Source organism: Homalodisca vitripennis, chromosome 3 (genome assembly GCF_021130785.1).
Source record: "Homalodisca vitripennis isolate AUS2020 chromosome 3, UT_GWSS_2.1, whole genome shotgun sequence".
Classification (NCBI taxonomy): domain Eukaryota; kingdom Metazoa; phylum Arthropoda; class Insecta; order Hemiptera; family Cicadellidae; genus Homalodisca; species Homalodisca vitripennis.
The window spans coordinates 57,483,843-57,511,681 of NC_060209.1; the positions used below are offsets into that span (position 1 = coordinate 57,483,843).

General features: G+C 34.4%; 1 protein-coding gene across 1 annotated transcript in view; it reads left to right on the forward strand.

Moving 5' to 3' along the window:
* The first annotated feature begins 212 nt into the window (after positions 1-212).
* The window catches only part of LOC124356934 (ATP-binding cassette sub-family G member 4-like), an 81,238-nt gene continuing 53,611 nt past the window's right edge, over positions 213-27,839 (forward strand). Inside the window, exons 1-2 of the mRNA XM_046808241.1 lie at positions 213-342; positions 3,038-3,296. Coding sequence (XP_046664197.1) covers positions 3,134-3,296 — 163 coding nt within the window. The 5' untranslated portion in view covers positions 213-342; positions 3,038-3,133. The remainder of the gene's footprint in view (positions 343-3,037; positions 3,297-27,839) is intronic.

Genomic DNA, 27,839 nt, shown 5'->3' on the forward strand with positions numbered 1-27,839 from the left:
CAAGTGACGGAACCACACAAGGAAGGGACAAACACGATAGCCCGTCTGTAATGTGCTAATGTGCTGACGAACGAGTGCAACCAGCGGGCCGAGGTACTGTGGTGACAAGTGACGGAACCACACAAGGAAGGGACAAACACGATAGCCCGTCTGTAATGTGCTAATGTGCTGACGAACGAGTGCAACCAGCGGGCCGAGGTACTGTGGTGGGGGCCGAGTGGCCGCGAGACAGCCCCAGCTAGCCTAGTGTCAGTGTCAGTTGCGTCCTACCGGCCCCTGTCTGTGGATACAGTGACCACATCCGTCCGCTCTTCTCTAGTCATCCAAAAATTAGCTGTTAAAGTGAGTAAATAAACGACATAATATTGGTTTACTTTTTGTTATTTAAATCTTCATTTATAATATGGCAAAATATGAGTTCTTAAAAATATTCAATTACTCACGTTTGTTAATGAGCTGAAAATTCACTAATACTAATGAGTGTGATTTGGTCATCCCCAAGGTCTTGTACTTGTACCAATGATTTTTTTGAAGAAAATCATATTGCTACTATTTTTATATTTTGTATGAAGTGTGCGTTGGCATATTTACAAATCAATATTGATTGAAAAGTATTATTTTAGGTTATATTAAAGAAAATAAAAATACCTTCCAAGATCGTTACATTGATATTAAAATACCTTTGTAAAAATAAAACTTAAAATACAAGTACAAGTACACATCATTGACCATAAATTTGTTATTTGGAAATGTCACCGTGATATTGTAAAAACAAGGCTGTATTGTGTGTATCTTAAAAAAAAAACGTTTCTTTAATTTGGAAAAAATCGTTTCCCAAACTGACCCAACACCTCAATAGTTACATAACTCGTTATCAGTAAGAACACTCAGTGGAGTAAATAAACAGACAAGTGCAAGGGGCGTTGATAATACCAACACGGTGATCTGTATCTATTATTTGTCAATGTGTAGTTACACTAGCAGCTGGCTCTTATTGAAAATTAGCCCAACATTTTATCCTCGTTATAAATCAATACCGCTCATTCATTGTCTTAATAAAAGTGAATGAACGTGTACAATAAACACCCACTCTTTCTTCTCTTAATAAGTAAAATAATAAACTTATTGTATCTTGTTTGTAAACTGTATTTACAACTAATAAACATTTGTAATTAGATATTTGTTATTGGCAACGCAGAAAAAAACATTTTATGTTGTTGGCTTAGTCACAATCCCAAGTTCGGATGTGTGGAATTTGTACCGATCCTAAACTTTAGAACACGTTTCATAAGATATTTTGTAATTATATACATAAATGCAAGAATATAATTTGCAAGTTGCACTTTCCAACTGATCTTCAAATTTGGCCTGTGTTCTTACTTTCTGGAATTCTTTCATCAGTTGATTTTGAGAATCTGTGAGTCAATTCACATTCTATTAGAACATAACACAGTGTTTTGTGAAATCTATAAAGGAATTTCCCTTTTCAAAGAAATCAGTTTAGCCGCTCTAGTTGTGGAGGGGTCGAGAAAGGGAGATATCGATGGGGGCCGGGTATGGGGTCACCTCACTATTGTCATCTAAACGGCAGATTTATTTACGTTAAACATATCAATCATTTTAGCATAATACACTTAAAAACATTTGCCTGGTTCGTAAATTTAATGTTTAATCGGCGTCACACAACGAATTAAAGAGTATATAGCTGGAAATGACTACTTTCAGCCATTGACCTCTTTGTGGCCGTATTATAACTATTACTATGTGCCTGATGGGTGATTTCAAACGATAGAGCGACTGTACGATTTTAGAACCAACTTATCTTTTATTAATTATAGTGTCTCCGAAACCTTCTTATTGTAAACTCTACAAAACCAGTGATGCTGGTAATCAATTGTTTTTAAGAAACATGTTTTATAGATTTCCAGGAAACCCATTTGAGTGCTTATGTAATCGAAATTGCATCTTGGCTCACGGACTATATATATCAGATTCTAATCGTAATAAAACGAATTATCGAAAAATTAATTGTATTATACTTGGAGCAACTGTTACCGTTGCACACTGCAACAGAATTTGGGAACCAGTATGACTTCTAAAGCACTCTAGAGAATTTCCAGAGAATTGTTAGAGAATTTTTGAGAATTTCCTCCAATCACGACACCGCTCTTGAACAACTGAACGAGTTATAATTTTGTATCGGTTCTGTAAACTTCATTGTTCTGCCCAAATGACACACGCTTGAATAAGATCTGAGTCTATTTAGAGATTAATGACCTTTTGTCATTTATTCGGATGAAAATTCAAAAATATCATGGAAAAAGATGTTCATATGCTTACTCAATAAAAAGGTATTTGGCAAAATAATGCTTAATTATGTTTTAAATAAATCTTTAAACAAATTATGTTTTAATATTAAAGTAAATTGAAAAGTTTGGATGAATGGTTTTGAAGTCCTACCAAAGACAAGGACTCTCGAAAAACAATTTAAAGTGAGGTTAGGTTGGTTACTGTTTGTTCGTTAACCTTTTCACAGTTATTTAACTTCAAATGCGCTTATATTAGTGAAAGACTGCAATCTTGTGCATTATGGTGAGTATAATACGGCTGTGTGTAAACTTCGAAGTAAGCTCTTACTCAAAATAAAATGAGAGGAACAGCAATATAACGTATGATGAAATAAAATCCTCGTTTTTTATGTATTGAAGAATGGAAAAGATATTTAACGTTTCAGTTAAGGAGAAGATATATTTGAGTAAATTCACGTAGTGTAAAGTTAAACATAACGACCTTGGAAAAACCAAAATCATTTGTCCTTTACAACAACATTCCTTTTCAATTATTTTTTAATTGCGGAGTTAATGGTACTGGTTCTTTTACGGTCGCAATGTTTTAATTTATATTTGCTAATTCTTTTGTTTCGAACTTTTTCATTCATTTAAAGTAAACAGACTGAACAGTGCTTGATTTCCTTCTTTGACTGAGTAAAGTCACATGTTTGATGCCAAAGGAGATACATGTGTTTATTTTGTTACAGATTTCCGGGTCTGCAAGTTGACATTGACCATGTTAGTTATGTGCTCGAAATGGTGAGGTGAAGCGTAGTGAATGAAGATTGTTGCAACAAAGGAAGATGAGTGAATACGAAACCATCCCCATGGTAACCACAGGGGTACCAACCCTCGTGCCGGCTAGGGCGCGGACACAACTGTTACACCTGCCCAGGAGCAAAGCTGTCGACGTCATCTTCGAGGACATCAGACTCACTGTCAGCACTGGCAGCGTCTTCAACAAACGTGAGTAGACATGCTTTACTGGTCTAATAATATCTTTGTGGCTCTTTCCCAGGATTATTCATTATGTCGTCATTATAAAATTATATAAAATGAGTAAAAAATCAATCTAATCAAAGATATCGTCTGAGCATCCCAGAGGCTCATCGTGCACCTAAGCTTCCCCGACATAGTAGAATCCTATAGACACCAATAGCTATTTTGACAATTTTTAAATTTAATTTAGTTGGATTTTTTTGGCTCTCATGATGTTTATTTGATCCGTCTCATACCAAAATTTGCGACAGATGTCATTATTCCAAGTTTGTGATGTTGAATTCCGGAAGTTTTCCTCGCCCTGTTCCACAGTGGAGAGTATATTCAACGAGCCAAAGTATATTAGATATTTACCTCAATGAATAAACGAACACTCTAGTAATATAGAAGCAGGGTAAACATACAGATTTTAAGCTTTTCAGAGCAGAGATTCCTCCCAAGGAAGCTTGGTTCGCAAGAAGTGGCCCCCTTCCATTAGCGGTTTACTGTTAGCCCAAGAATAAAACTTGATACGTGCGCTTGTGTTACGGAGAGCAATACCATGTAGGAGAATTGTGGTCACAGTGGGCCTGTAGTATATATTTGTCTAAGCAGAGGTCATTGCGATTTTTGATAGCATTTTTGAGAAATATAATCTTACTTTATGAGAGCAGGACTATAAATATTTTCACGGATAACCAGGCAACTTTGATGACTGGACTCCTGTGTGTTCAGGTCCAAACTTGCATGGGATTCGCATAACTTGTTCTGCATTCTCTTTCCCTCATGACCTTCTATCAGTGGACAGATTTTTAACTTCTAGTATAATTAGCCTAATCACAGGCCATGGATATTTCATTAAAAATCTACACGTAGTGCGTATCTCCGAGATACTAAATTCTACAGGTTATTCACAGGGCAAGACGAAGGTAAAAAACCGAATGTCCTTGCAAAATTCCAAGGTGCAAGGTTATTTAGAGTTAAATGCTTGGCAAAAGACTGGACAAGAAATAAAAGAGGTAGGGCGGAATCAGTAATCCCAGCTTACTGAATGATTTCCTACACGATTTCCCTCTTTACTCCAATGACTCTACCCACCTTTTTGTGAAAACCAAAAACACGCTCTTTTTTACTTTTGACACAAATCCTTAAAGTCTCACTCACATAGACCGCAAGAAAATATTATGATGTAATTGAATTTTGGTATGTTCCGCATTGTACATACATACTGGAGGCAACATGCACGTAGGTTTTTATTTTTGAGCGTATGATCTTTTTGTACAACAACATTAGGTAAATGCTGATTGAGTGTTCAGAACAATGTTGTTGACCGGCAGCTGCGCGGAGTGGCGCGGCGGCGAAATGTAGGCCACCTTATCTAAGGAGCCCTGGGACGCGTCTGATAAAGCGATAACAGGGGTCGGGGTCTTCTCTTAAATTTACTTCTGTTTCGGTGTGGGGATCCGCGCCTCAATGGCTTGCCTTCCGAAATCGGAGGAATTTATTTATGCTCGGAACTGGATTGTTTATAATGTGTAAAATGCAAAATTAAAGCATACGAATCCAATTATTTCTTCACTGTAAAGCCGCGATTATAGATTGCCGTAGGTACAAAGTTACAAGTACGCAATCTAAACAGTTGTAACTCAACTGTATAACTAAATTTGGAAGGTATGTAGCTGAAATTTTGGTTTCCATCAGTGATCGGTAAAGGCCAAAAGAAATTATATAGCTCGCCTATTAGCTGCACAAAGGCAGACCGTTTGCATTTGGTTATTTTCAAAAGCAAAATGTAGTGCTGCTGAAAATTCCACCTATTCATTATTTCGGCTTTGCAGTTACGATATGTAAACGTGGCGTAACATTGATATACTGGCGTTTCATAGTAATGTAAAAATGATAATGTTTTTAACCAGGTATTGAAGCGTGATATAACAATCGTGATGTTTTTATCATAATTAAATACGATAAATTACAGAATACATAATTTATTCTGTATATAAATAAAAAACAAATAAAAACTTAATTATTACCAAACAATCGTTCTGATATCATCTTCAACGCAATTGCAGTAATTATATACACGTACCGTGGCTTCTCAAGCAATTTCCTGCCGAATAATTTGGACGTCATAGGCTTATACTTTCTAAATGTTATACAAAACGGTCTAAAGATAATCTATGGTGCTTGAAAAGTATTCCAATCTCCTGAACTAAAATTGAATATTTGGACTTTAAGTATGGAAAGCCGTGACTTTGGGGCCATGTATTGAGAAAGTGAAACACATTTTATAAATAGCCTGCTAAACAAATACTGAATCAAGTTTCCCAACATTTAATATATTTAATTGAATAGTCCCAACGATTTCCGTAATACTTGAACTATTTAAACGATTATGGGGAAATCTTAAGACTTCTGAGTTAAGAAGTTCTCTATATCAGTAACTTCTTACATTCAGTAGACTCGTGTTTACAAAAGGCTCTGGGATAACTTACACATTAGTTTATTGTAGACGTACAATTTTTGAGTTCTATTAGTCACTATAGTGGTAAATTATGGTTTTTATTTAAAGAAGCGAACCTGTGTAAAGGTTTGCAGCCACTCTGTTAGCTTTTCTTTTACATTTTCATCTTTGAATTTAAATCAATAGTTTATAATGGACATTTAAAATCTAGATTAATCGAAGCGTTGTAAATAATAGCATAATAAAACCACATATATTTTCGTTGAAGTAAAAGTTACCTTAGGAAAAATACACTGGTTATTGACTAAGTTGGCTAATAACCCTATTTTAATAGAGACCATTTGAAAAAAAAAAAACGAATTTCCTAAGATAAGGTTACAATTTTTACTTGCGTAAGACAAATTTAATAGGACTGAGTCGCTATCACAAAAGTATATACTTCGGAAAATGACAACTATTTTTCTGTTTAAAAAATAGTGTATGGGACGTTTCTTAAAAGTTGACAAATTCCCTTTCCAATTTTGAAAGGTAATAATTATGTTTTATGTTAATATCCGCAAACTAATATTTGTTTAGGAGATATTTTAACATTTTTAACCTAATGCAGATAACCAATCACATTTACTAGTGTTAATTGATTGCTTTAATCTTTTCACGCATGTAATAGGTATGAACTGACATTTATCATAGTTTTGAGGTTGCAGAACGTAAATACGCGACACAGCGTATTATAAATAGATCTGTGTTGCTAACATATACAAGCGCACTAGTGTCGGGAGTTCAATGCCACTGCAGAACGGATTGTCAGACACTCGTGTTGTTGCGGTTCCACATTGTTTGACGAGGTGGCAATTGTGTGTGGATTAAATGTCATCACAATAATGTCACTGCTTCGACAAAGCAATTGCGAATGACTGTAATTTCAGCGATTGGTTTGCATGATTGTGATTTAGACGAGGAATGACACATTTATACGTTTCACCTTTAATGTTTCCTGACAAACATTAAGCATTTGGCTGAAATGAACGTGTTCATAACTACTCAAGGGTAAAAACACTATTTATTTGCAAAAGTGTCTATTAATATGGAAAGCGCATCTTCACATTATCACCATCCGAACTTTTAAACAGCTAAAACCGCAACTCGCATTGACTTTGATAACCTTTATTATTTAACATTGTATATTAATGAGCTTAAAGTTCGCTTTTCATAAAACTTGAGGTACCGTGCAAGGATAATTATTTAAATATGGGTATTATTTTAAATATAGTATAAACAATACTTTTAAAAATAATCAGACATTTGAAGATTTTGCAGATCAATAATTATGCTTTGGTCGGTTAAGAATATTTCCCGAGATTAAAAACATGCTTAATGGGTAAATATAACGAGACAGATTTCTTTTTCTTCTTTTCCTTTTGTTCTTTCTATTAAGATTACCCGCCAGTTCCATCTCGTGCACTTGCATTGGTATATAATAACAATTTAACCAACACATCAACTTTATAAGGCAAAAAATGACTATACTTTACAGCAGAGCCTCTTCTTCTGTACATACTTCTTTCTAAAATTTAATTTATTGCTGTAGTTTTCGTGTGTGCTTTTCAAAGTATTTTGTTATGTCATCTATTAACTGCTCTCGAGAAAAACTGAAATAGTTATGAAACAAAACAACTAATCACCACGTTGGCCTTTTTGGTATTACAGACTTGAAAAAAAAAACATCCCAGGATAGCCGTGTTCTTAGTGCTGTCTGGCCAGAGCCTGATTGTCTACTCTTTGGGTAGTTTTTATGGTTTGATGAACTTGAGGTTCACCAGATAAGGCTGGTGGAAGGGTCAACGTAAATTATCAGTGTTGTCGGGCTTATTAGTCAACAGACGTTGTATTCTTATGTACAAATACCACAAGAACGTAATTAAAATTTCTTTTCCACAGTTAAGCTGATCCGTGTCCCTTTTTGTGATTCTAAATCATTTATAATATGATAGTTGGTCTAAGCTTCCTAATAATAATTAAAAAAACATACACCACTAAAAACAAGTACAGTTAATTTTGTACTGTCTTTCCTTATTGTTTCATGCTGTCCAATTTCCCGCAGCTAATTTGCTGCATGCACTGCATAGCTGTATACAGGGTGCGGCAGACTATCCGTCCGTGATTTATAGCAGCTGAACGAAAACTCCTCATTTTGATCCCAAAGAATGTGGGAAAATACTTTTCAAACCCAAAAATATCCCAAAATAGCACTTTGGAGGAAGGAATAATATTTGAAATATTTTCAAGTGTGAAGGTAGGTCGCATTCTATTTAATTTTAAAGATCTATCTCTATTCTCTAATAATTTATTTCGCTTGTTGTATACAGAGTGGACCAAAATGCCGTGAAGAACTTTTGGTACAATTTTCCAACACTGCAAGAAAAAACCAAACATTCTGTTTCCTAGGGTGCTATTGATAGGTTTAATGAAGTCATACCAATAAAAGAAAATTTGGATTTGCAAAAATGTTTAACGAGGTATCAGTAAAAAAAAAAAAAAAAAAAAAAAAAAAAAAAAAAAAAAAAAAAAAAAAAAAAAAAACTATGAAACCATTATACAACTTTGATATTTCGAAACACCCAGTTTACAAAAAGCGAAATAAATTTAAAATTGTTTTTCAAAATGATCCGTGAATGGAGGCCTTTAAAATGAGGTACGCCTCGACCTACTTTTCCATTTGATAATCTTTCAAAAAATGATCTTCCGCCCCCAAACCCATTTGAGATATTTGTGCGTGTACAAATTATTTTCCAGAATTCTTTGTGGTCGAAATATGGGGGTCATAAATATTAGGTTTTGTGATTAAGGTGCTATCCGCCTCACCCTCTAGAATTGCAATATTACCTGAATGATTCGTTAAGGTCGCAGTAATTTGCATTTTGATACTTACCTGAAAATAGTACATTTACTATATCTTTAACAATGGCACATTCCAATTCTGTTATTGTAGAACCTATTTTACAGCTAACATTTTGTTGTGTATAATCTTAAATACTTAAAACATTTACCGATGTTAAAGGACATACAGAGTTACTCATCGTTAACGGGGATAGATTAACAGAATAACAAAATTTAATTTATGGGCAGAAATTAATAGAGGTTTAAATTTAATTATTACTAACCACTGTAGGTATTCGTAATTTTTCATAACGGTTTTAACATAACTATCAAACTATTTCCATTTATGTTTTAGTGTAGTAATAAGTAATAATAAGTGAAACAAGACTCGTAATGGCTGTATTTTCACCTTAAGTGAGTATTTGACAATATGATGCTACTTGTACACTATTAGCGCCTACCACTTGAGTGGCTATCGAATGTCACTTAACCTCAATGTCTGGCTCTGTGCGGTGGAGGCGGCAGAATTAACGAGGCACAAATACAAAATCTATTTACGACCTGCTGGAAGGCACGTTATAGCAAGGGTCATTATCTGCCGAAGGCAGCGACCGACTCTGAGGTACTGGTCTGGGAGTCTGACGACCGTTTTACAGCCAAGGATAGCCCCTAGTAGCCTAGACCCACTCAGGATCCTGCCGTCTGAGACTGACCCCATACCACGGATTGCAGATCTGGTTCTGCAGCGGCTGCCGTCTTTGGTAACTGTTTCTACAGCGCCAGTGAGTCGTCCAAGAGTGAATTCAAGTAGCCTCTTCGAATTTTAGTCGTGATCACCCTCAAAACACGATGTTTTACTGGATATTTCTGACGCACCAGAACCTGTTGAAGATTCTTCAGTTTCTTTCTATAGAAGTTACTGAGGAAATGTTAAATACATTTATTTATTGTAATGAATGCATGCATTTTAGTTTAAATTTTGCATCAGTAATATACAAAGCTGGAAATTTAAAAAATATCCCATTGACTCCAGAATTATAATGTGTTACAAACACTAATTTTGAATATTGAGCTCCATTTAAGAAAAAAAATTTTAGAATTGCTGTTTTATCAATATCTTGGACATTTAAATGAGTTTCTTACAACCCTCATCTTCTGTAACAGTACTTAGATCAATGTTACAAATTACTAAAAGATCGATAGAGTTGACTCAGAGAAGAACTAGACCAACTGATCATACGGCTTGAAATTGTGAGATCCCTATCAGAGTAAGCCAAATTTAGGCCTAGCTGAAGAAAAACAATACTAGGTTAGATTCCTAAAGAATAGAGGAGGTTGTCTAGTGGGTATCCTACCGTGTAGAGGAGACCCACACTACAGGCTGGCCACCTGTGTGCATATAGGATTTTCCGCTTCTTTCTCTGCCAAAAAAGAGGAGAACATGATATTTGGTGTTTTGGTGTATTTCTTCATTCATACCCAAAAGAAAATGAAAAAAGTTCGTGAAACAATTGCACTGGTTCATAGTTTGCTTCTTAGTGACTTTAAACTTGCTAAAGTTGATCTAAATGTTGTACTTGTGACAGCTTTGCATACATAAATGGAAATTAAAAAATAAGCTTATTTAATTTTGTAAAATCTTCTGATATCTCATGAACAAATATTTTACATATCCGTAATTCACTACGGGAGTAAGACAAACAAACCCCAGGCAGGTTCAATTCTGGATGGTTTATACCTGCTTGTAAAACCTACACTGGGTACAGTAAGCACACATGTGTTCCTGAAATCTAGGCAACCAAATGGATGTCTAGAAGCGGTACATCATTAACCGCATCGGTACATCATTAACCGCATATGTCGAGAAAATGGTAGTGAAAAGGGCTTGTCGATACTGCGAAGGATAACAGCTATACCCTCCAGTTCTTCCAACGTGACAAGTCTGCGATAGTCAGTACACGTTATCTCTCCTCATAGGGTCTCGACAGGAAGCCTCTCCTACCCCCAACCTTACCCATCTTGTCACTCTGGAAGCAGCGCAAATGGCTCTTTTAGGAATAGGTGCTATGAGGGGGTTCCTTATCTTCTTGTATAAGGTAAAAAACAAGTAAACAACAAAAATAATAAAAAACAAATTAGTAGTGACAAAAAAGAAAAAAGCAAATAGGGTTGTCACTTGCTAGGGGTTCTTATTTAAAAAGTTTTGACTCTTTCCCAAATTACCCTATTTTTGGAGTGGTGAGGGGGAACAACAATTTTCATAAATAAAATCAGTTGTTGATATAAACATGCCCTCAATGTTAATAACTTCATCTCGAAAGAAGGTTAATAGGGGGGGGGGACTTTTAAAACATCCGGTATAGTATGGAGTAATTACTTGATTTTATGTACAAACATACTAGACAATAAAGAGCAAGTTAATTCCTGTAACTTCTCACCAATCATCTGGGCAATGTAGGCATTTCTATAAAACGCAATCAAGAATAAGATAAAATACGTTCCCGAGTCCATTGAAGTCGAGTAATTATCTAAGTGAAGATATGCGGTCAATACCCTGTAGCTTGATAAAACTGTTCTCTGTTTTCTTCTGACTTCAACATGTTGTTTGCATTTCAATCTGTCACCATTTGTGATGTTGTGACAGTGACAATGAGATTCATTCACCTTATCAACACAACCTTTGCTCGACTTTGTTGAGTAATGACGGGTTACGTAAAAAAAAAAAAACAATATTTCATGGGGAATCTTTGTATAGATTTTTTGTAAGTTGCTTGTTTTAGTATAAACACAAAATGTATAGACACCGTTTAAAAACTTGACTAAAAACTTATTTATTACATGTGAACCAAATTACCGTTGTTTATGCCGTTGTTGCGTTGGTTGCCTTCTTCATGCGAGAACTTAAATTGTCCTCTTCTTAAGCAAACTATAATTCTAGGTGGTTACATAGTATTGAAAATCATACCCTGGCAGTTTTCAAATAATCTTGATCCAGTATAAACGAATTAAAATAAATTAATATTAAATAATGTAAAAATAAAGATCTATTATAACTTTCAATACATTGAACATATGTTATATAACTGCCCGGACGACAGTTAGCTATATAAAACAGTATATGCAATGAAACAGCGTTAGTATAGTACAATAGTATATAGTCTCGTTAGGCGTAACTATTTTATGAGTCGTCAGTGGTACTGGACCGTGAACTTGACCAAGACCAGGACCGCTAGTACAGCGACAGTAACCGCAGCCGGTTTGTGACGCAATAGTCGACCTGTTGCTGCAGACTGCACATTGTACAGATACTCGATACACGATTAGAGATTCTAGAACCTGGAGATTCCAAGAAGTTGTCTTTGGCATCTTTATTTTTATAAATGGGTCACATAAAACAAAATAACACAGTAAACAACAAGGCTAGAAAATGGTGTAAAAATTACCATAATATTATTTTAGTTCTACCTTTGTTTGTCGAATTGTGCAGGAGTTGATGGTGAATTTAATTTTTGGCTATAATATAGGCACAAAATAGAGATTTATTGATGATAATTTGTGAGTATGATGTAATTATAGGTTAAGCGTGATTTAGTCACCAGTTTTTTCAAACTGCACACTTGAAATTTTACAACAAATTTCATAAATAATTTTAAGAATTCTTACAAATAGATAAGTCATAGTTTTGTTTAGTGGATTTGTAAGTATCTTTTACAGAGTAATGCTTTATTTCTAACATCGATTTAAACGTACATATTTAGTTTTGATCAAGACGGTATCGTAGGAAGAACGACCAACTGCGGACTGGACCGGCGTGTGGAATCTATGAATGACGTCAAACGAGAATCATAACCTGAGGAGAGTTTCGAAAGTGTGCGTCATAACCTTGAGACAGCTTTTATTTTCTTTGTCAAATTTGAATTTCAAATCCAGAGTCGATGGGACACAGGCGACGCTAACAGTAAACAATGCCAAGGCAGTTTGTCTTATCAACCTTTCACCAGGCTTCTCTTCGTATTGTGTGTTGTTATTTTAGAACAACTCATTCCTGTTGCTTTGCTTCTGCTAGCTACCACTTTTCTTGTGCTTATTACTGATTTGCTCGTGCTATCAACTGCTGTATTCGTGCTATCGACTGTTTTGCTCATACTGCTTTGCTGGTGCTAGCTACCACTTTTCTTGTGCTAATTACTGATTTGCTCGTGCTATCAACTGCTGTATTCGTGCTATCGACTGTTTTGCTCATACTGCTTTGCTGGTGCTAGCTACCACTTTTCTTGTGATAATTACTGATTTGCCCATGCTATCAACTGCTGTATTCGTGCTATCGACTGTTTTGCTCATACTGCTTTGCTGGTGCTAGCTACCACTTTTTTTTGTGATAATTACTGATTTGCCCGTGCTATCTACTGGTTTGCTTATACTAGCTACTGCTTTGTCCTTGATAGCTACTGTTTGATTAGTGAAGCAACAATCAAGTTTACTAATCCATTAAGAGCTGAATATCCAATGTTCTCTGTGATGTTTTTTCGGTACTTCTTTAATAAAAATAACGTTTAGTTTGTATATGATTAAGTACTAAATGAGTAAAAATAACCACATATCTTTACCATATATCCTGTTTTGCTACGTTGATCGACTATATTTATGGCTGAATTTCTGGAATTTAACTGTTTAAATAAACATAAACATTGTGTATTTATTGAGTTTTGAGAAGAATAGACCATTGATAATTGATTTTCTCACTTATGTATCATTTGATAATAAAAATGACATAATGCATGTTTTTCTATCGTTATTCTTTTTATCGGTTTTTATTTGCACAGTGTGTATTACTAGTAGAAATACTATATAGTCATATCATATTTTTATTAATTGATTAAACATATGTTGGATATATATTATCCGATAAAAGATCAACATTTTTCAAAAACAGAAACATGTAGACTAAAATTTTATTTTTATAATCAGATATTAAATGAGTGAAAAATTAATTAAATAATGCTTATGTTTGGAAAATTTACTAAAACTAATTAGTCCAACTTATAACGCAAATTCTATTACATAACAATTAAAACATCAATTCCTAAATTCTATAACATTCATTTAATAGTTCACAATATAAAATTAGAAATAAATTAGATAGATAAAATAAAAAATTCAAGAGTACTTAAATGATTTGTAGAACTATCAAATACAGTTTCATGGATTTGAAATATAATGTACATCCTTTAATGCGGAATTAGTGAGTTTTATGATACCTATTATACGTACAGAGATTTTAGAATGCAGTCGTATATTGCGTTCACTATCGTGGAACTCATTCTGTTAATAAGATAAAACTAATTATATTAAATCGATCAGCGTTTCCGCTCGAAATTACTTAATCGTCCGCGATTTGCATTTAATCAGCTCCATCACCTAAAAAAAACCCAAATCAACGTAAAACCTGCCAATTGAAGGTGGAGACCCTGCTCTTATGACCTTGAGCCCAATCCATCCGGAGTCTGACTGGTCAAATTCTTTTAGGCCCAGGCAAAGCTTTAGCAGATAAGGCAAGTTTTTTTCTCACCGGAAATATCACGCTCATTTTAACACCCGGCCGTTAAGAAACTTGTTTATAATTCTATGTGCATTATAAATAGTTCCCATATTTTATTCTCTTGTTTTATGCAAAGGACGTTCCAGTACGTGTAATCTACAGTACACAAATTGATATTCAAACAAAATCAACCTGTTGTTTATCAATATGAGATCGACACTAGTGATTAGCTATCAAGAGTATATTGTAGTTTGTCTTAAACATTATTGATTCATCAATACTTGGAACATTTATACCAGTAATAAATAGGTTTAAAATAATTATGTAAAACTAGAATAAACTCACTAAATTGAAGTTTAAATTCATGGATAAAATAAAGTATTACTTTTTCATCCGTTAAACTATTTTCCGGCGCTTTACATGTGTGCAAAAATATAGTTTGAACGGTGGTAAATTATTTTCAAACAGGTTTTTGTAAAGCTATCGTTCTACAACTTCCGGTACAGTCGTGGCGACAGGAAAACTCCAGAGGACATCTACTGAATTAATTGGCATCTGCACTGCAGATTCAGTTTTTGCACCTCAGTGGCCTTGGCATTAACTGGGATAAAAACTGGTTTTATTGAAGTCTTCCAGTAGTCTACGAACAAACAAATATTTTAGCATACTAATATATTGGACTTCATCCTGAAATCAATATCCAATGGAATTTACAATTTAAAATTGAACTTGTGTTTATACATTATTAAATGAATTGTTAATATCTTATAAACTAACGAAAGGCTATAAATAAACGATTTTTATCTGACGGCCTTAGTTTTTATTCAACCAAGAACGTCCACGTATGAATAAAAACCAGCCGAGACATCTGTAATTTCTGTTTTTAATTATGTTGTAAGTTTTCGAGGAACCTACTGTTTTAAGTTTCGGACACCCTATATTAGATTATAGCAAATCAATTCCAGCCATTCATATTTGATTCGTCTAATAATTCGAAATGATTATTAATAAATAGAATGGTACATTCGACATAAGATTAGCATCCAAGATATTAAATTAAGGAAGGCTGTGAATGAAATATGGAACTTCACATGGATAATATTGTAAAGACAACCATTGTTGTGATAGATGTTCATTCCAAAAGGTAAGATATGTGTGTCTTTCTTATTGTGATAGTTCTTTTACTATTACTTTGTTTTCACATATGCAAGACACAAATGAAAAAAGGTTTATTAGCTGAACGTAAGCAAAGCTTCACTGTGGGGTTGGAAAGATTTAATTTTATGTTTGACAGTCCGCACGACATTTCCAAAACGAACCGACCTTTATACTTTAAATTGTAGATGAAGCTTCATTTCTATGTGAGGAATTTTAATGATGCTGCATGTCACTCCATGGGAGTCGGCTGATCATTAGTGAATAATTTTACATTGGTCTTATGAATAACATGTAACAACGTGGAAGTAGCAGAATATATACATTTGAAATAAAGTCAGCAGACTCATTAGAAATGTTAACATTTGACATTATTAACTCGTTTAGCCTAACTATCTCAACACATCCAACATAATTATATGGTGACTTGTTGTGTAGACCTTCATTATTTATACAATTCAAAGAAAAAAAATGTGAATGTATCGTGTGAAAAGATATTTTGAGAAATTTTGCATGAAACTTCATTTTTACGCAGACAAGAATGAGTTATATGGTGATGGAAGTCCAACCATGATATTTGGAGGAGTGTCATTGAAATCTATTAATCATTAGGCTGACAAAATTTATCTTTTGTTTACCGGAGATGCAAAAATGTCTTTGCCGTATGACTGTCTATCGTTCTATCTGTCAACAATGAAATGAGTTGTAGACTCAAAGTTTTACATTGAACATCAATACTGTTACGCAAGACGTGGTGTTAAATTGTTAATAACCTTGTTAATGAACTAAACGCAAAAAGATTTTTATGAAGAAACTAATGCAAGATTAGTAACATTTTATTCTTTCCTCTTTGTCTCAGCTACATTTGTTAAAAATGTTCTATTTTTAGAATATCAAAGTTACCATTTCTTGTCTTCATTAGGTTTAAGAGTTTCTGTACACTAAGATGACTTGCGTAGAAATATAGCTTAAATTGGATAATTCATAATTTTTTAATTGCTATAAACAGTCTTTTCCCTATTTTGGATGTTATTATTGGGGTATAACCCAATTATTCATAATATTTAACTCTTTTTAATCAATACGCTTTGACCTTCAAAAATTCATTTAAAAAATAAATATTGTCTGAATGTCATGCATAAATTACTCACCAACACTCAGCAATAACAAAGAAAATCAGGCTAAGGTAACAAAGATTGGGTCTAATGAGTCAAGTCGTTACCTATTGATTATTTAGAAAGCCTTCAATTGTATGCTAACCTGGAAGATTATAGATTTGTACGTAATGTAAGAGTATGTTAATGTACACGGAACCTACACTTTTGCATCTGATGTGTTGTATTGTTTGCCAATGGGAGGTCGCACGCACCCTACGTGACCTTTTGGAAACGCCTCGGAAAAAATGGTACGAGTTTATATTTAGTTGATTTTTGAAAGTGAAAAATGACACTCTATTTTTACCTACTTGCTAACTAACTGAGATTTTTTTTAAGGAATCAGAAAATTAGAAAATCGTTCTGAAAATTACACAATGTGTACGCGATTAGTGTATCTATTGCGCGAGCATAACTTGATATATTGATATTTGTTCGTCCATTCTTTGAAATCGTAGTTCCTGTGTGGCTAACATAAATTTATATGAATGTAAGTCCCAGATAGGTTTAACACTGGTTCAGTAGAAACGATTTTTAAGCGAGCAGTTTATCGATGGGTACCAAATAAAATGGCAACCAACAAGGCATTTACAGATCCTTCAACTAACAAGTGTTGGCCAGTAAGATGGAGGACAAGGAATAAGATACCCAAGAGTGCAACGGGTATTTACTTCAAACCTAGTGTCCTGCTGGTGGAGGAAAGTGGAACATTCTGGGACTAAGAATCTGATGATAGTTAATAAGGCCGGACTCTTGCAAGTTTTATTTAGGGCGAAACTCTCAACAAAGAACACGAAGTGTATTTATGTTGAAATCAGAACTTACAGTATTTCAACTATTTCAATTCTGCTTACAAATATATAGCCTAAATACTGTGCGGGTCCGAAACCAAGATTTAAAGCCAAACGACCTAAAAGACTGTATATTAAGTTTGCAATAAGTTGATGATTTTGTTCTTCACACGTTTGAAACTAACAAACCAGAGTATTTGACTTTTGCACCAATCTAAAGTATGATTGACGAGATGAAGAAGGGGGAGTTCCGTGCTTTGTCAATAACCGCAGTACCTTTCTCACTATACTATACAAAATGATGGGCAGCGGATTTCCACTACACCCACGAGACATGAACATGACTCCTGGCGTGAACGTTAAGCAAACAGCTGAGAGGTCGCGTTAGCAAGGCTAAACACTCATGACCCTCACTCATTTGCAAACATCTCCGGCTCCGACCTAACAGGCTACTCACGGCCAAGAGGATGCAGAGAAAATGCTGCATCACAGATGAATGAGAATTGGAATGAGGTTTAAAACATATCAACAGGTTCGATATAAGCTTTTGTCTTTGACGTGTGTACGTTTCTGTTGCAAACAATAATCTTAACAATAGTGTCACTGTAGTAAATTTTACCTGTTGTAACTTCAACATCAAAACGTTATGCTTTGGAAAGCAGTTGTATAATGGCATAAAAATTATGTTATTCCAAAGTTTATGCCACAATGTTTGTGGATAATTTTAAAAGTTCTTGATGTTTTCAGATAGATCAGTATTTATTGCCTGAGTGTTGGCAAAGCCTTTCAGTCACGGAATATTAAAATCTGTCTTCTCCTGTCTGTCTGTCCACTCTATAATTAGAGAATGAATGAGCTATGACTTGAATTATTTGTATAAAACGTTTTTACACAGACAAGATTGAATTCGATGACAGTACATGTATCTCCATGCGGTTTGGCCGGGCGTTGGTGAAGACTAATTTTACACAGGATATCTTAAGAACGAATTACGGTATTAAAGGTTTTGCATGAATATTCAGGAAAGTTCTAACATTGTTTATTAATAATAGAATCCAGAACTATTAGTGCATACAGCCAAGGTTCAGTCTTATAAATTTTGTATAGTTTGTAGGGTTTTTTATAATGTTTTGACGCGCTTAAAAATGTAAACTTTATATTATACGAATAACTCTGATATATAATGCATTGCAGGAAATAGGCCATAGAGAACCTTTATCTAGACGAGGAGATAGCCCAGAATCTCGGATAGCAAACAATATTTCTACACCCTCAATCCTACTGTCTTTGGAATGTGATCTGGACTATGTAAACAAGTTTTTGAACGTCAAATCATTAGACTGTCTGACGGAAGAAATCACGTCTCCTTGCTCGTTTTAGTTACGGGCATCGTATCAGTGAGGTCGCTGAAAGAATCCCATCTCTGCCACCCACTCAGGGTCGGTGCAACGAACCCAGAAGCCCGCAGCATCCATCTGATGTATCGCGACTCAGTGAATGGTGTTGCTCCGAAGTAACTTAGTCTTCTCACTACACTAAACCTGAATGTTCCATGCCTCGGTGGACGTATACTCAGACTGCATTTTATTTATCGTATCAATCCAAAGACCAGCATTTTTGTAATTTATGTGGTTAATTTATATTTCGGTTCTATATCTGTTTAACACAAGTCGTCATTGTTTGATAGCTTGGCCTAGTATGTCTGTATGTTTTGTGGAACACCAATACAGTATTTGTTTTTATTAATATCTCAAAATGTTTTGTTTACAAACGCCATTCCTTTGCCACCAAGGCAACTAAAAAGACGTAGTGTTCAAATTTAGATTCCTTATAAATGACAAATTTGGAGTTCATATTGGCAAGAATTACGGTGACTGAAGTTTGGAATATTTTGGCCAAATCTACACATAAACGGTTATTTTTAGACATTTCAAGCACAAAACCGGTTCCGTAGTTGACATTCCTGCATTACTGAAAACCCGCATGGATATTTCCCTTGATCTTGGAAATTATAGGACAATATGTGATTAAATTGATATTGCATATATAGATGGTTATTGGGAAAACAACACCATCTCTGAGGACGTTTTCTTTGTATACTTGAGTTGTGTCCTTAACTTATATAAAAGCATCGTGTCAGTATAAACGATTGTATTTTAAGCATGTATTATTTACTTCCGTCTTACAATACATACTTCAATGTATTCGCATTAGAATTAGAATAAAACTACCACCTCATCTCATACGTCTTTACAACGCAATTACCGTACAAAGACTTGATTTTGATGTTAAGATTAAGTGACCGTTAGCTTATCGACATTGTGGACGATGCTCGTTAGTTCGTTGAACAATCGTTCATGGGAGTATTTACTCACACTCCATAAATAATGCTGCCTTTCAGTTCATTTCTTACCAAGTGCTAACTCAATATCGTAATCGTACATTTTTGTTACTTTAAGGACTAGATATCTTATCTCTCAAAAAGGAAGTTTAATCTATATGGGTTGTATTAACGGATTGGACTCAAAGATATACTAATTGAAAAGTACAATGGTAAATGTTTCCAACTTTTATACCTTTGTCCGGTAAGTTAATATGACGTGAAATCATTTTAAACAGATTTAATCATTGTAACGAATTATAACAAAACTGTGGAAATTAATTATTCATTAATATCTTGGATGAGATCTTGAAAATAGATTTATCCGGTAGGATAGAATGTAACAATGCAAGATGAATTTTCACTGTTCATTTGTATTTGAGTATTAAGCTACAAATTGAATTACTATAGAGTTATGATTTGAAAATATTTCACTAAACATTATCAGTCAATATCAATACTGGATCCTCTATGAACAGAGCGAGTTGTGAACAGGTTCAAGAAGGCAGCGTTTTTTGGCTGCCTCCAGAGCGGAGCAGCTTCTGCGTGCAGGAATTTCTCTCACTAGACATCCTTTTGTTCCTTGTAGTCTTTCAATATTGAACTACCACTGGAGACATTCTAAACCTAAATGCCGTGAAATAAAGTGTTTTGGGCTTATGTACTCGTTAATACCGTAACATCTGAATCATTTTATGCAATTAAGAAACAAATAGGATGCACTAGATGCTGGGAGTATAATACAATTGTGGGGACATTAGGAATAAAAATCGTATATGCTGCTTTATATCAATTGAAATGAATTAAGAGTAGATATGTCTTCTATCCAGTGTAGGTGGTCAACAGCCTATTCTTAATTAGACACTGCACTGATAATGTTCTTCTGACTGCTTCATTGTGGCATATGGATATGGAAGGAAGAATCTTAAGTGCTGCAAACACACCCAATTTTGGGTGGAACTAAGGGGTTTAGAGAATACAGCTTATTTTACAATCTGCATCGTATGCTCTAAGATGCAATGTAGAAAGAGGTTGCAACATTCTTAAGGTTGTTGTTTTTCCAGGTTTAAGTAATCCACCGTTGAACTAAAATCAGTATTTACTGAAACAAAACATAATTTTTGGAAGATACTGAAATTAATATTTTTTCATAGAGTTGGGATGGTACTCAATACAAAATTTATTACATCTCGGATTTTTAGGGTTAATCCTGTACAAAACCTAGTAGCTAAGATTTCCTAAGGGAAGTATTTTTTTAGTAATGTAACATTGCAGCGCCAGATAGAATATCATTACGACTCAGCTGTTACCGGGTTGAAAACATTTTTTCCGAACCATACCGGAAACAGATGGCGAATCACACCATCGTGATCTCTCAGCCCCAGAGATTGTCACGCTAATTTCTCACAGCATTATCAAAGTAATAGTATGAATGATGATATGTATGAACATTTTATACTATTACAAACGAAACAAAACATAATCCTTTCCGTTATTTACATAGTCAAAATATCCGAGTGCAAATAAACACTCGGATCTACACATTAATGATCAACAAGCAGTAAATAAGTTGGTAACAAGGCCAGATGTCCGGGTCTCATCCAAGGCCTGCAGGACGCTGTAGGATGGGGAGAAGAAAACATGCCATTAGTAGATTTCTCGGAACTATCGGAGGGAATAAAGGCTAACAAAGGTCTGGTCCTGATGTCCAGGATGCTAGATACAGCATTCTGTGAAAACCTGGATAAATTCCTGACTTTAGTATGACAATTTCCTTGTGTAGTATTCATATTCAGAACCAGGTATGCGCAAGTCCGAGTTACTTTACTTGAATATAAAACAGGCAGATGGCTGGTTTAATACCACGGGTCAGGATATATGGTAAAATTCATGAGCAATAATCCAGGCACGTTCGTGATCTGGCGTGTCCTTGAACCCAGGAAATTGCCTCGCCGTAAATACAGGATGCGGAAAACACACAATTGGCTTCTACTTACCTGTTATCGAGCTTATTGTAGAGCATTTGAAAGCAAAGAAAATGATGGCTTTGTGTGATACGCATCCTGTCTATCACAGTTTCATGTTGCGTGCATGTGGGTCGGAAAGATTTTGTAACAATGCGAAGGCTGTTCGAAAATTGTAATCTATCTCCTTACATGCAATCAGCTCTTAGACAATTTGCATTGTGTAAAGACACATGGAATTTTGACCATAATTAAGGACTGCAAGAAGAAAAGGTATGGAGGGCTACCACAGTAACACGGTGCTCTGCTATTGTCATCTGGAGTATTGATTATATTTAATTTGTGTTATTTAAATGGGATTTCCAACAAAATACAATGTAACAGAGAGTATAAAAATAGGAAAAGGATAATCTAAATACTTAAATTATTGGAGAAAAATTAGTTTTTTCTTATGAAATCTTGCTTTACGTACATGATATTCGCAATTTTAAAATTATTTTTCATTTACACAGTGACATAATCTTATAAAAAATCTTAGCTGTCAGTTTTTGTATAGGAATAATACTAAAAATCCAAGATATAATAATTTCATGCCCTCCCAACTCTAAGACAAAATTATTAATTTAAGTACTTCTTCCAAAATTTGGTTTCATATTAGTAAGTAATGATTTTAGTCCAAAGGTAGATTACTTAAACATAGTTAGACGCTACAAATGTAGTTTATTGACAAATTTGTACTGCTCTCCTTCAGTAATCACAGGTCCTTACTTGTAAGTAGGCATAGTTTTAGTCTACAAGTAGTAAAAGGTTACAGCTACTAGTGTAACAAGTGATCAGGATATCTAGGCCTGTAACTGTTGAGGGATAACCTTCACTCGACCTTGTGCAGCCAAGGTTCAGTACTAAAATAATTATGTTGGCGTAGAGGAGCAGTCAGGAACCGACGAGCTACATTGTCGCGGGCATAGCGGATAGGTTAAACGTAGTTTTAAACACACATAAAAGAACAAATATTCCGAAACTTTAAAAAAGTGAAAATTAAAATTAGTTTTGCAACAAAGAGGTGAATCCCTAAAAGCACAGTTGAACAGTTCCTACTCGTTTTGTTGGGACGTGAATAGAAACAATTATTTGGAATATGATGTAAAATTTAAAAAAATTAATAATATAATTAATTCTTCCAAACTATGGTCAATGGCCAAAAGCTTCATAAGTACGGAGATCATACTATAATTTTTATCAGTTGAAAATTCTTTTGAATTTATCGAAAACTATTGTCTTCAATACATCCTTTATTTATTGAATTTGAAATTTAACGAATTCATCGTTTGTCTACGAAGGAAGTGAAGTATCAAACCTGGAGAACATTGTCTGAAACTTATGCTATTTTCTTCTCCCCCCCCAATCCTTAATAAACGCGCATACTCACATGCTCTTGAAACCACTCAGATCGTGTTCTAGAGGTTATGATCGATGCACATTGCACCGTCTCCATCTCAGTTATTAATAGAAAGTGACCGCAATACGTATGATCCACGAAGTTTGTGAGCTACTGTGAGAGTGAGCTAGGACCTTTAGTAGCTTCCAGTTTGCTTTCAATATTTAATTATAATTTGTAAAGATTTACCCGATCGTAGAACGACTACAAGACGTACGATCTACTTCAAGATCAGTTCAACACAAATCCGTTCACGTTGCGCGTTGGCATGAATGAGACTAGATATTTGAGAATAAAAATGCAAATGAAAGATTATATTTCTATCGGAATTGTGAGTTACTTGGAAAGTGAATGTTATTGATTTGTCGTAAAAATGTTGAATTTAAGTTATATTCCATACTTGCAACGAAACTTCTGAATAAAAGAGTGGTGCCACTTGGTTTCAACTCTTCCCGATTGTGGACAGTAATTACCAGACCTCGCCTACGTAATTTTGAATTCAATTTAGTTGTTAATTGTAATTATCTCATCTTTGATGTTCTTATGGTTGCGTTTTTTGGGGAAAAAAATAAGTGTTCTGATATTCTTACTTAATTTTGATACAACGTACTTTCAAACTAACAACTGTAGAAAATGATGTTTGTTTAGTTTGTCTACAAACCACCTACGTGATTGTGAAATGTTCGCTTATATTAAAACATAACCTGAACTTACTTATTCAATGAATGTACGTTGTTATGGGTAAATGAAGCTTATAAAATTGGTGTACAGGCTGGCTAAATTATTACATGACGACATATTACATGTTAATTGTAATTATCTCATCTTTGGTGTTCTTATGGTTGTGTTTTTTTTGGGGGAAAAATTAGTTTTCTGATATTCTTACTTAATTTTGATACAACGTACTTTCAAACTAGCAACTGTAGAAAATTATGTTTGTTTAGTTTGTCTACAAACCACCTGCGTGATTGTGAAATGTTCGCTTATATTAAAACATAACCTGAACTTACTTATTCAATGCACGTACGTTGTTATGGGTAAATGAAGCTTATACAATTGGTGTACAGGCTGGCTAAATTATTACATGACGACCTTGCGTCATAGTTGCGCCCCGATTTAAGATGTTTTGAAGTCGGATGCTGTTCTCACTCTTATCTGACGTTGATCTTGTCTCCAAATTGACCTCAAGAACGTGCGGCCTTCACAACCCCCTCCAGCCTGGGCGCCAAGGCTTCATAGTGCAGTAACTATTACAGAGATTTCTAACTATTTCTGCGATAACTTTTCCTCCATTGGAGATTTCTCCAGTTCAGTACCTAAAACGTAGCTGATATCAACTATGGGATATCACCTTAGATTGGAATGGAGCACATTGGTTCGGTAGGTACCTCTCACCTGCTGTTCTCGTTCTGTACTTGGTAACGTGTGTGCATCTTTGTCCTTATCTACAATGTTGCAATCGATACCGTAAACAGCACCTTCACTTTCTCTATTCCAATACGAATAGTGAAAGGGTATTACAATATTCAATTATATGGAATATTGTAATACCTTTATTTTTATTGAAATACTTGGGTCCATAGAGTTATAAAATCCCCAAACGGAGGATTCTGAGAATCCAGGAATAATGCCATATTTACATTTTATATTTACAAATTTACATTATTTCCCATAGTCATGTAAACATACAAACATAAATAACATATAAAACTATCTAAAATGACTATCTAAAACTATATAAAACTCATCTAAAACGCTATTATTTTATGCTTTTATTCATGTTATTACATTTAAAAATTAATGAGCTGTGCAATTTGATGTAATACCCTAGTGTGTTTTGTGTTTGTGTTACTATTGTAAGGTGATTTTGATTATCTAAGAAAACTTTGGATTCCACGTGTACCTTGAATAAACCAAATTATTTGTACCTCGAACACACCCAACAAGGGGTTTTTAAGTAGTTTTGCGCGGCTTGGGACATAAATTCAATTTTTAAAACGATTTAGCATTTTAGTGTGTTTCAAAGTGCCAATGAAAGTTAACAAACATTCTTGTATTTTTAAGAAGAGACGCTATATTATGCTAGGAAAGTTAATTACACCCTGTCACGTGAAGCATAACAGAAGCATCAAACAGTTTTAAAGCATCGTAAAATTCATAGTTATCATGACATTCACAGGCAAACATGCATAGCCATTAGTTACAGTGATATGTCATGTTTTGTGAGAGATTATCTATTTTGAACAGTGAATGTCATCTTATGGCTGATTAAAAAGAAACATATAGTTGCTATTGAATTCACACTTTAGATCTTGCTAGCGGTGGCTACAATGTCTGGATCACGGATCGCTCTCTAGCTTACCTTATAGGGTAAAAAAATTCATTCCTTTTTGTGAAAAAATTGTTACACTTTATAGCTTGAAAGGAAATACATTTCAAACAACATATACCATTAACAAATGTTGATGAATGACTTTATTACTGTACATTTCATTTATATAACGTATAGTTTCATTCATACGTATCATATAAACGGAGGAATCAATCCGTCTCATACTAAAAATTTTGAAATTCATATAAGCCTTTTTAAGTAAGAATGTCAAATATTGCTAATACATTTATGATTCCTAAATGCTATTAGCGTAAACACAATGCCTATAATAAGTCTGATGATTTTCGACAAGCAAAATGATAGTAGTCATAAAGTTTAAATTATAATGGATTTTGTGACGTGCAGATATTTGTAAATTGTGTAATCTTGTTTAACTGTGTATCTTATAAGAATAATACAAAAATAATTTTCGTGTTAATTTGCCTAATTACCTACACCCGATTTTTCAACACTCTGAAATTGTAGATACGTCTACAGTTACCAAGATCATATTAAACGACAGCATTTGACCGTTCTCAATTTGATCAATTTACCGAAATTCAGCTGACTTAAGGATTCCAAATATGAAATATTAAAATTCGATTACTTAAAAACATGAAATAGTGCAGATAATGAATGGTTTTAAATGTAATAACTTTCAAAATTAAAACGTACAGGTTTTAAATTAATAAAAAGGAGGCAGTTTCTCTTTTCAGCCACATCTGCATCGCAATTAAAATCTATAGCACCTTGGATATGATGATTGAGCAGTTGAACACAATTACAATGATACACCTACGTCTTCTGATACGTCGGGTGAGGGAGATATCCTTGCATGTTGAAGCGTGTGATGTATCATCTCATCATTATGGAACTGTAGACTATTATATATGCTAGTGAAAACAATCGCTCCCTTTTGTCCAATGTGGACATACTTTAGATAAGGCTTGGTTCCCGATCTGTCTTTATAATTATTAACGGTATCATATGCTCACAGGAACATTATTAAAAGGTGTGACATTCTTCATTTCCTAGTTGATGGACATATATTCTCGTACGATAGCAATATTCCGTCTACGACAATGATATTGCAAAATCTTGATCCTCTTAGTCTACGGAAATGCTCTCGTCTATGGAAATAGTCTATGGCGATAGTTTTGATTAGTGATTGTATCATATGTGACAGTATCAACAAACAGCTTCTTATTAACCAACGGGGACATTATCAAGAGATAAGTTGATAATACCGTGATTGTGGTTACGATACTGTCCGCAACAGTGATAACGACTTGTCTTGCGACCACGTGTACGTCTTCGTCCCCTGGATGATTACACATTGTTCTGCTAAAATGATCATGACTTACACTAACAATACCAATAATTATGGTAATAACAACGATTATGCGTTCTTGTACTTTGTTTTGTGACTTTGAATCTGTTAATTTGGATTTCCCACTATCACCAGTACCAATAATGAATGTTTACTAGCAAGTTACGGCAATTGCGGCACACATATTCTCCACACATGGGTTGAAGATGATGTAATGATAGGATTAGTACTTTATAATGATAAATTGACTACATACTGAAAACTTGTGTGACATAAATTGTACCTAAATATAATTTCTGCAGTTAAAAACAACAACTGATTTGTATTGGACAATTATATTTCGCTACATATACGATACATTCTTGGACGGGCTATGTGTTTCTTCAATATTAGATATTAAGTAATTTTATAAAATATAATTAAAGCTATAATTTGTTAGATTGATTTCAGTATACTTAATAACTGCAGTCAATAATGAATACTCTCGCGATCGCTAAACTCTCAAGTAACTCGAACAGTTGTTAGCTTTTAACGGCATTTGAACGTTCGCCGTAAAACGCGCCGTAAAATTAATTCCATACAATCAATGATGACCGTGTGTACAGCAGTAATCACGCTATTGGGGCCAAGGTAACATCGTCGTGGTCTTGTCAGTTTGTAAGTCGACGCACAGAGCCTTGGGTGGACTATCATTAACTTTACATCATACTCTCCTCACAGTGACATGTAGTAATTGCAACCAATTTGAAACGTAGAGAAATTCAAGTCAAATGTGATGATTTACGATAATATGATAATTACAGTACCGGTTTTAGCACTACTAGTATATGTTTGTAATGTAGATTATCTGTATTTTAACGCCTATTTTAGAGTTTGTCTTACAACATGTTTCGTTAATCACAATTATTGAATGCACCCATTCTACATTTCCTTGTCGGTTGAGGTAATTTATGCAATTAAAAATTCCAATACCATAAATATATTTTATGAGCCAACAATACTGGCAATCATCTTTGTTCAACCCCATAAGAACTAATGTTAGACTTCAACGCCGGTTACTCCCTTATT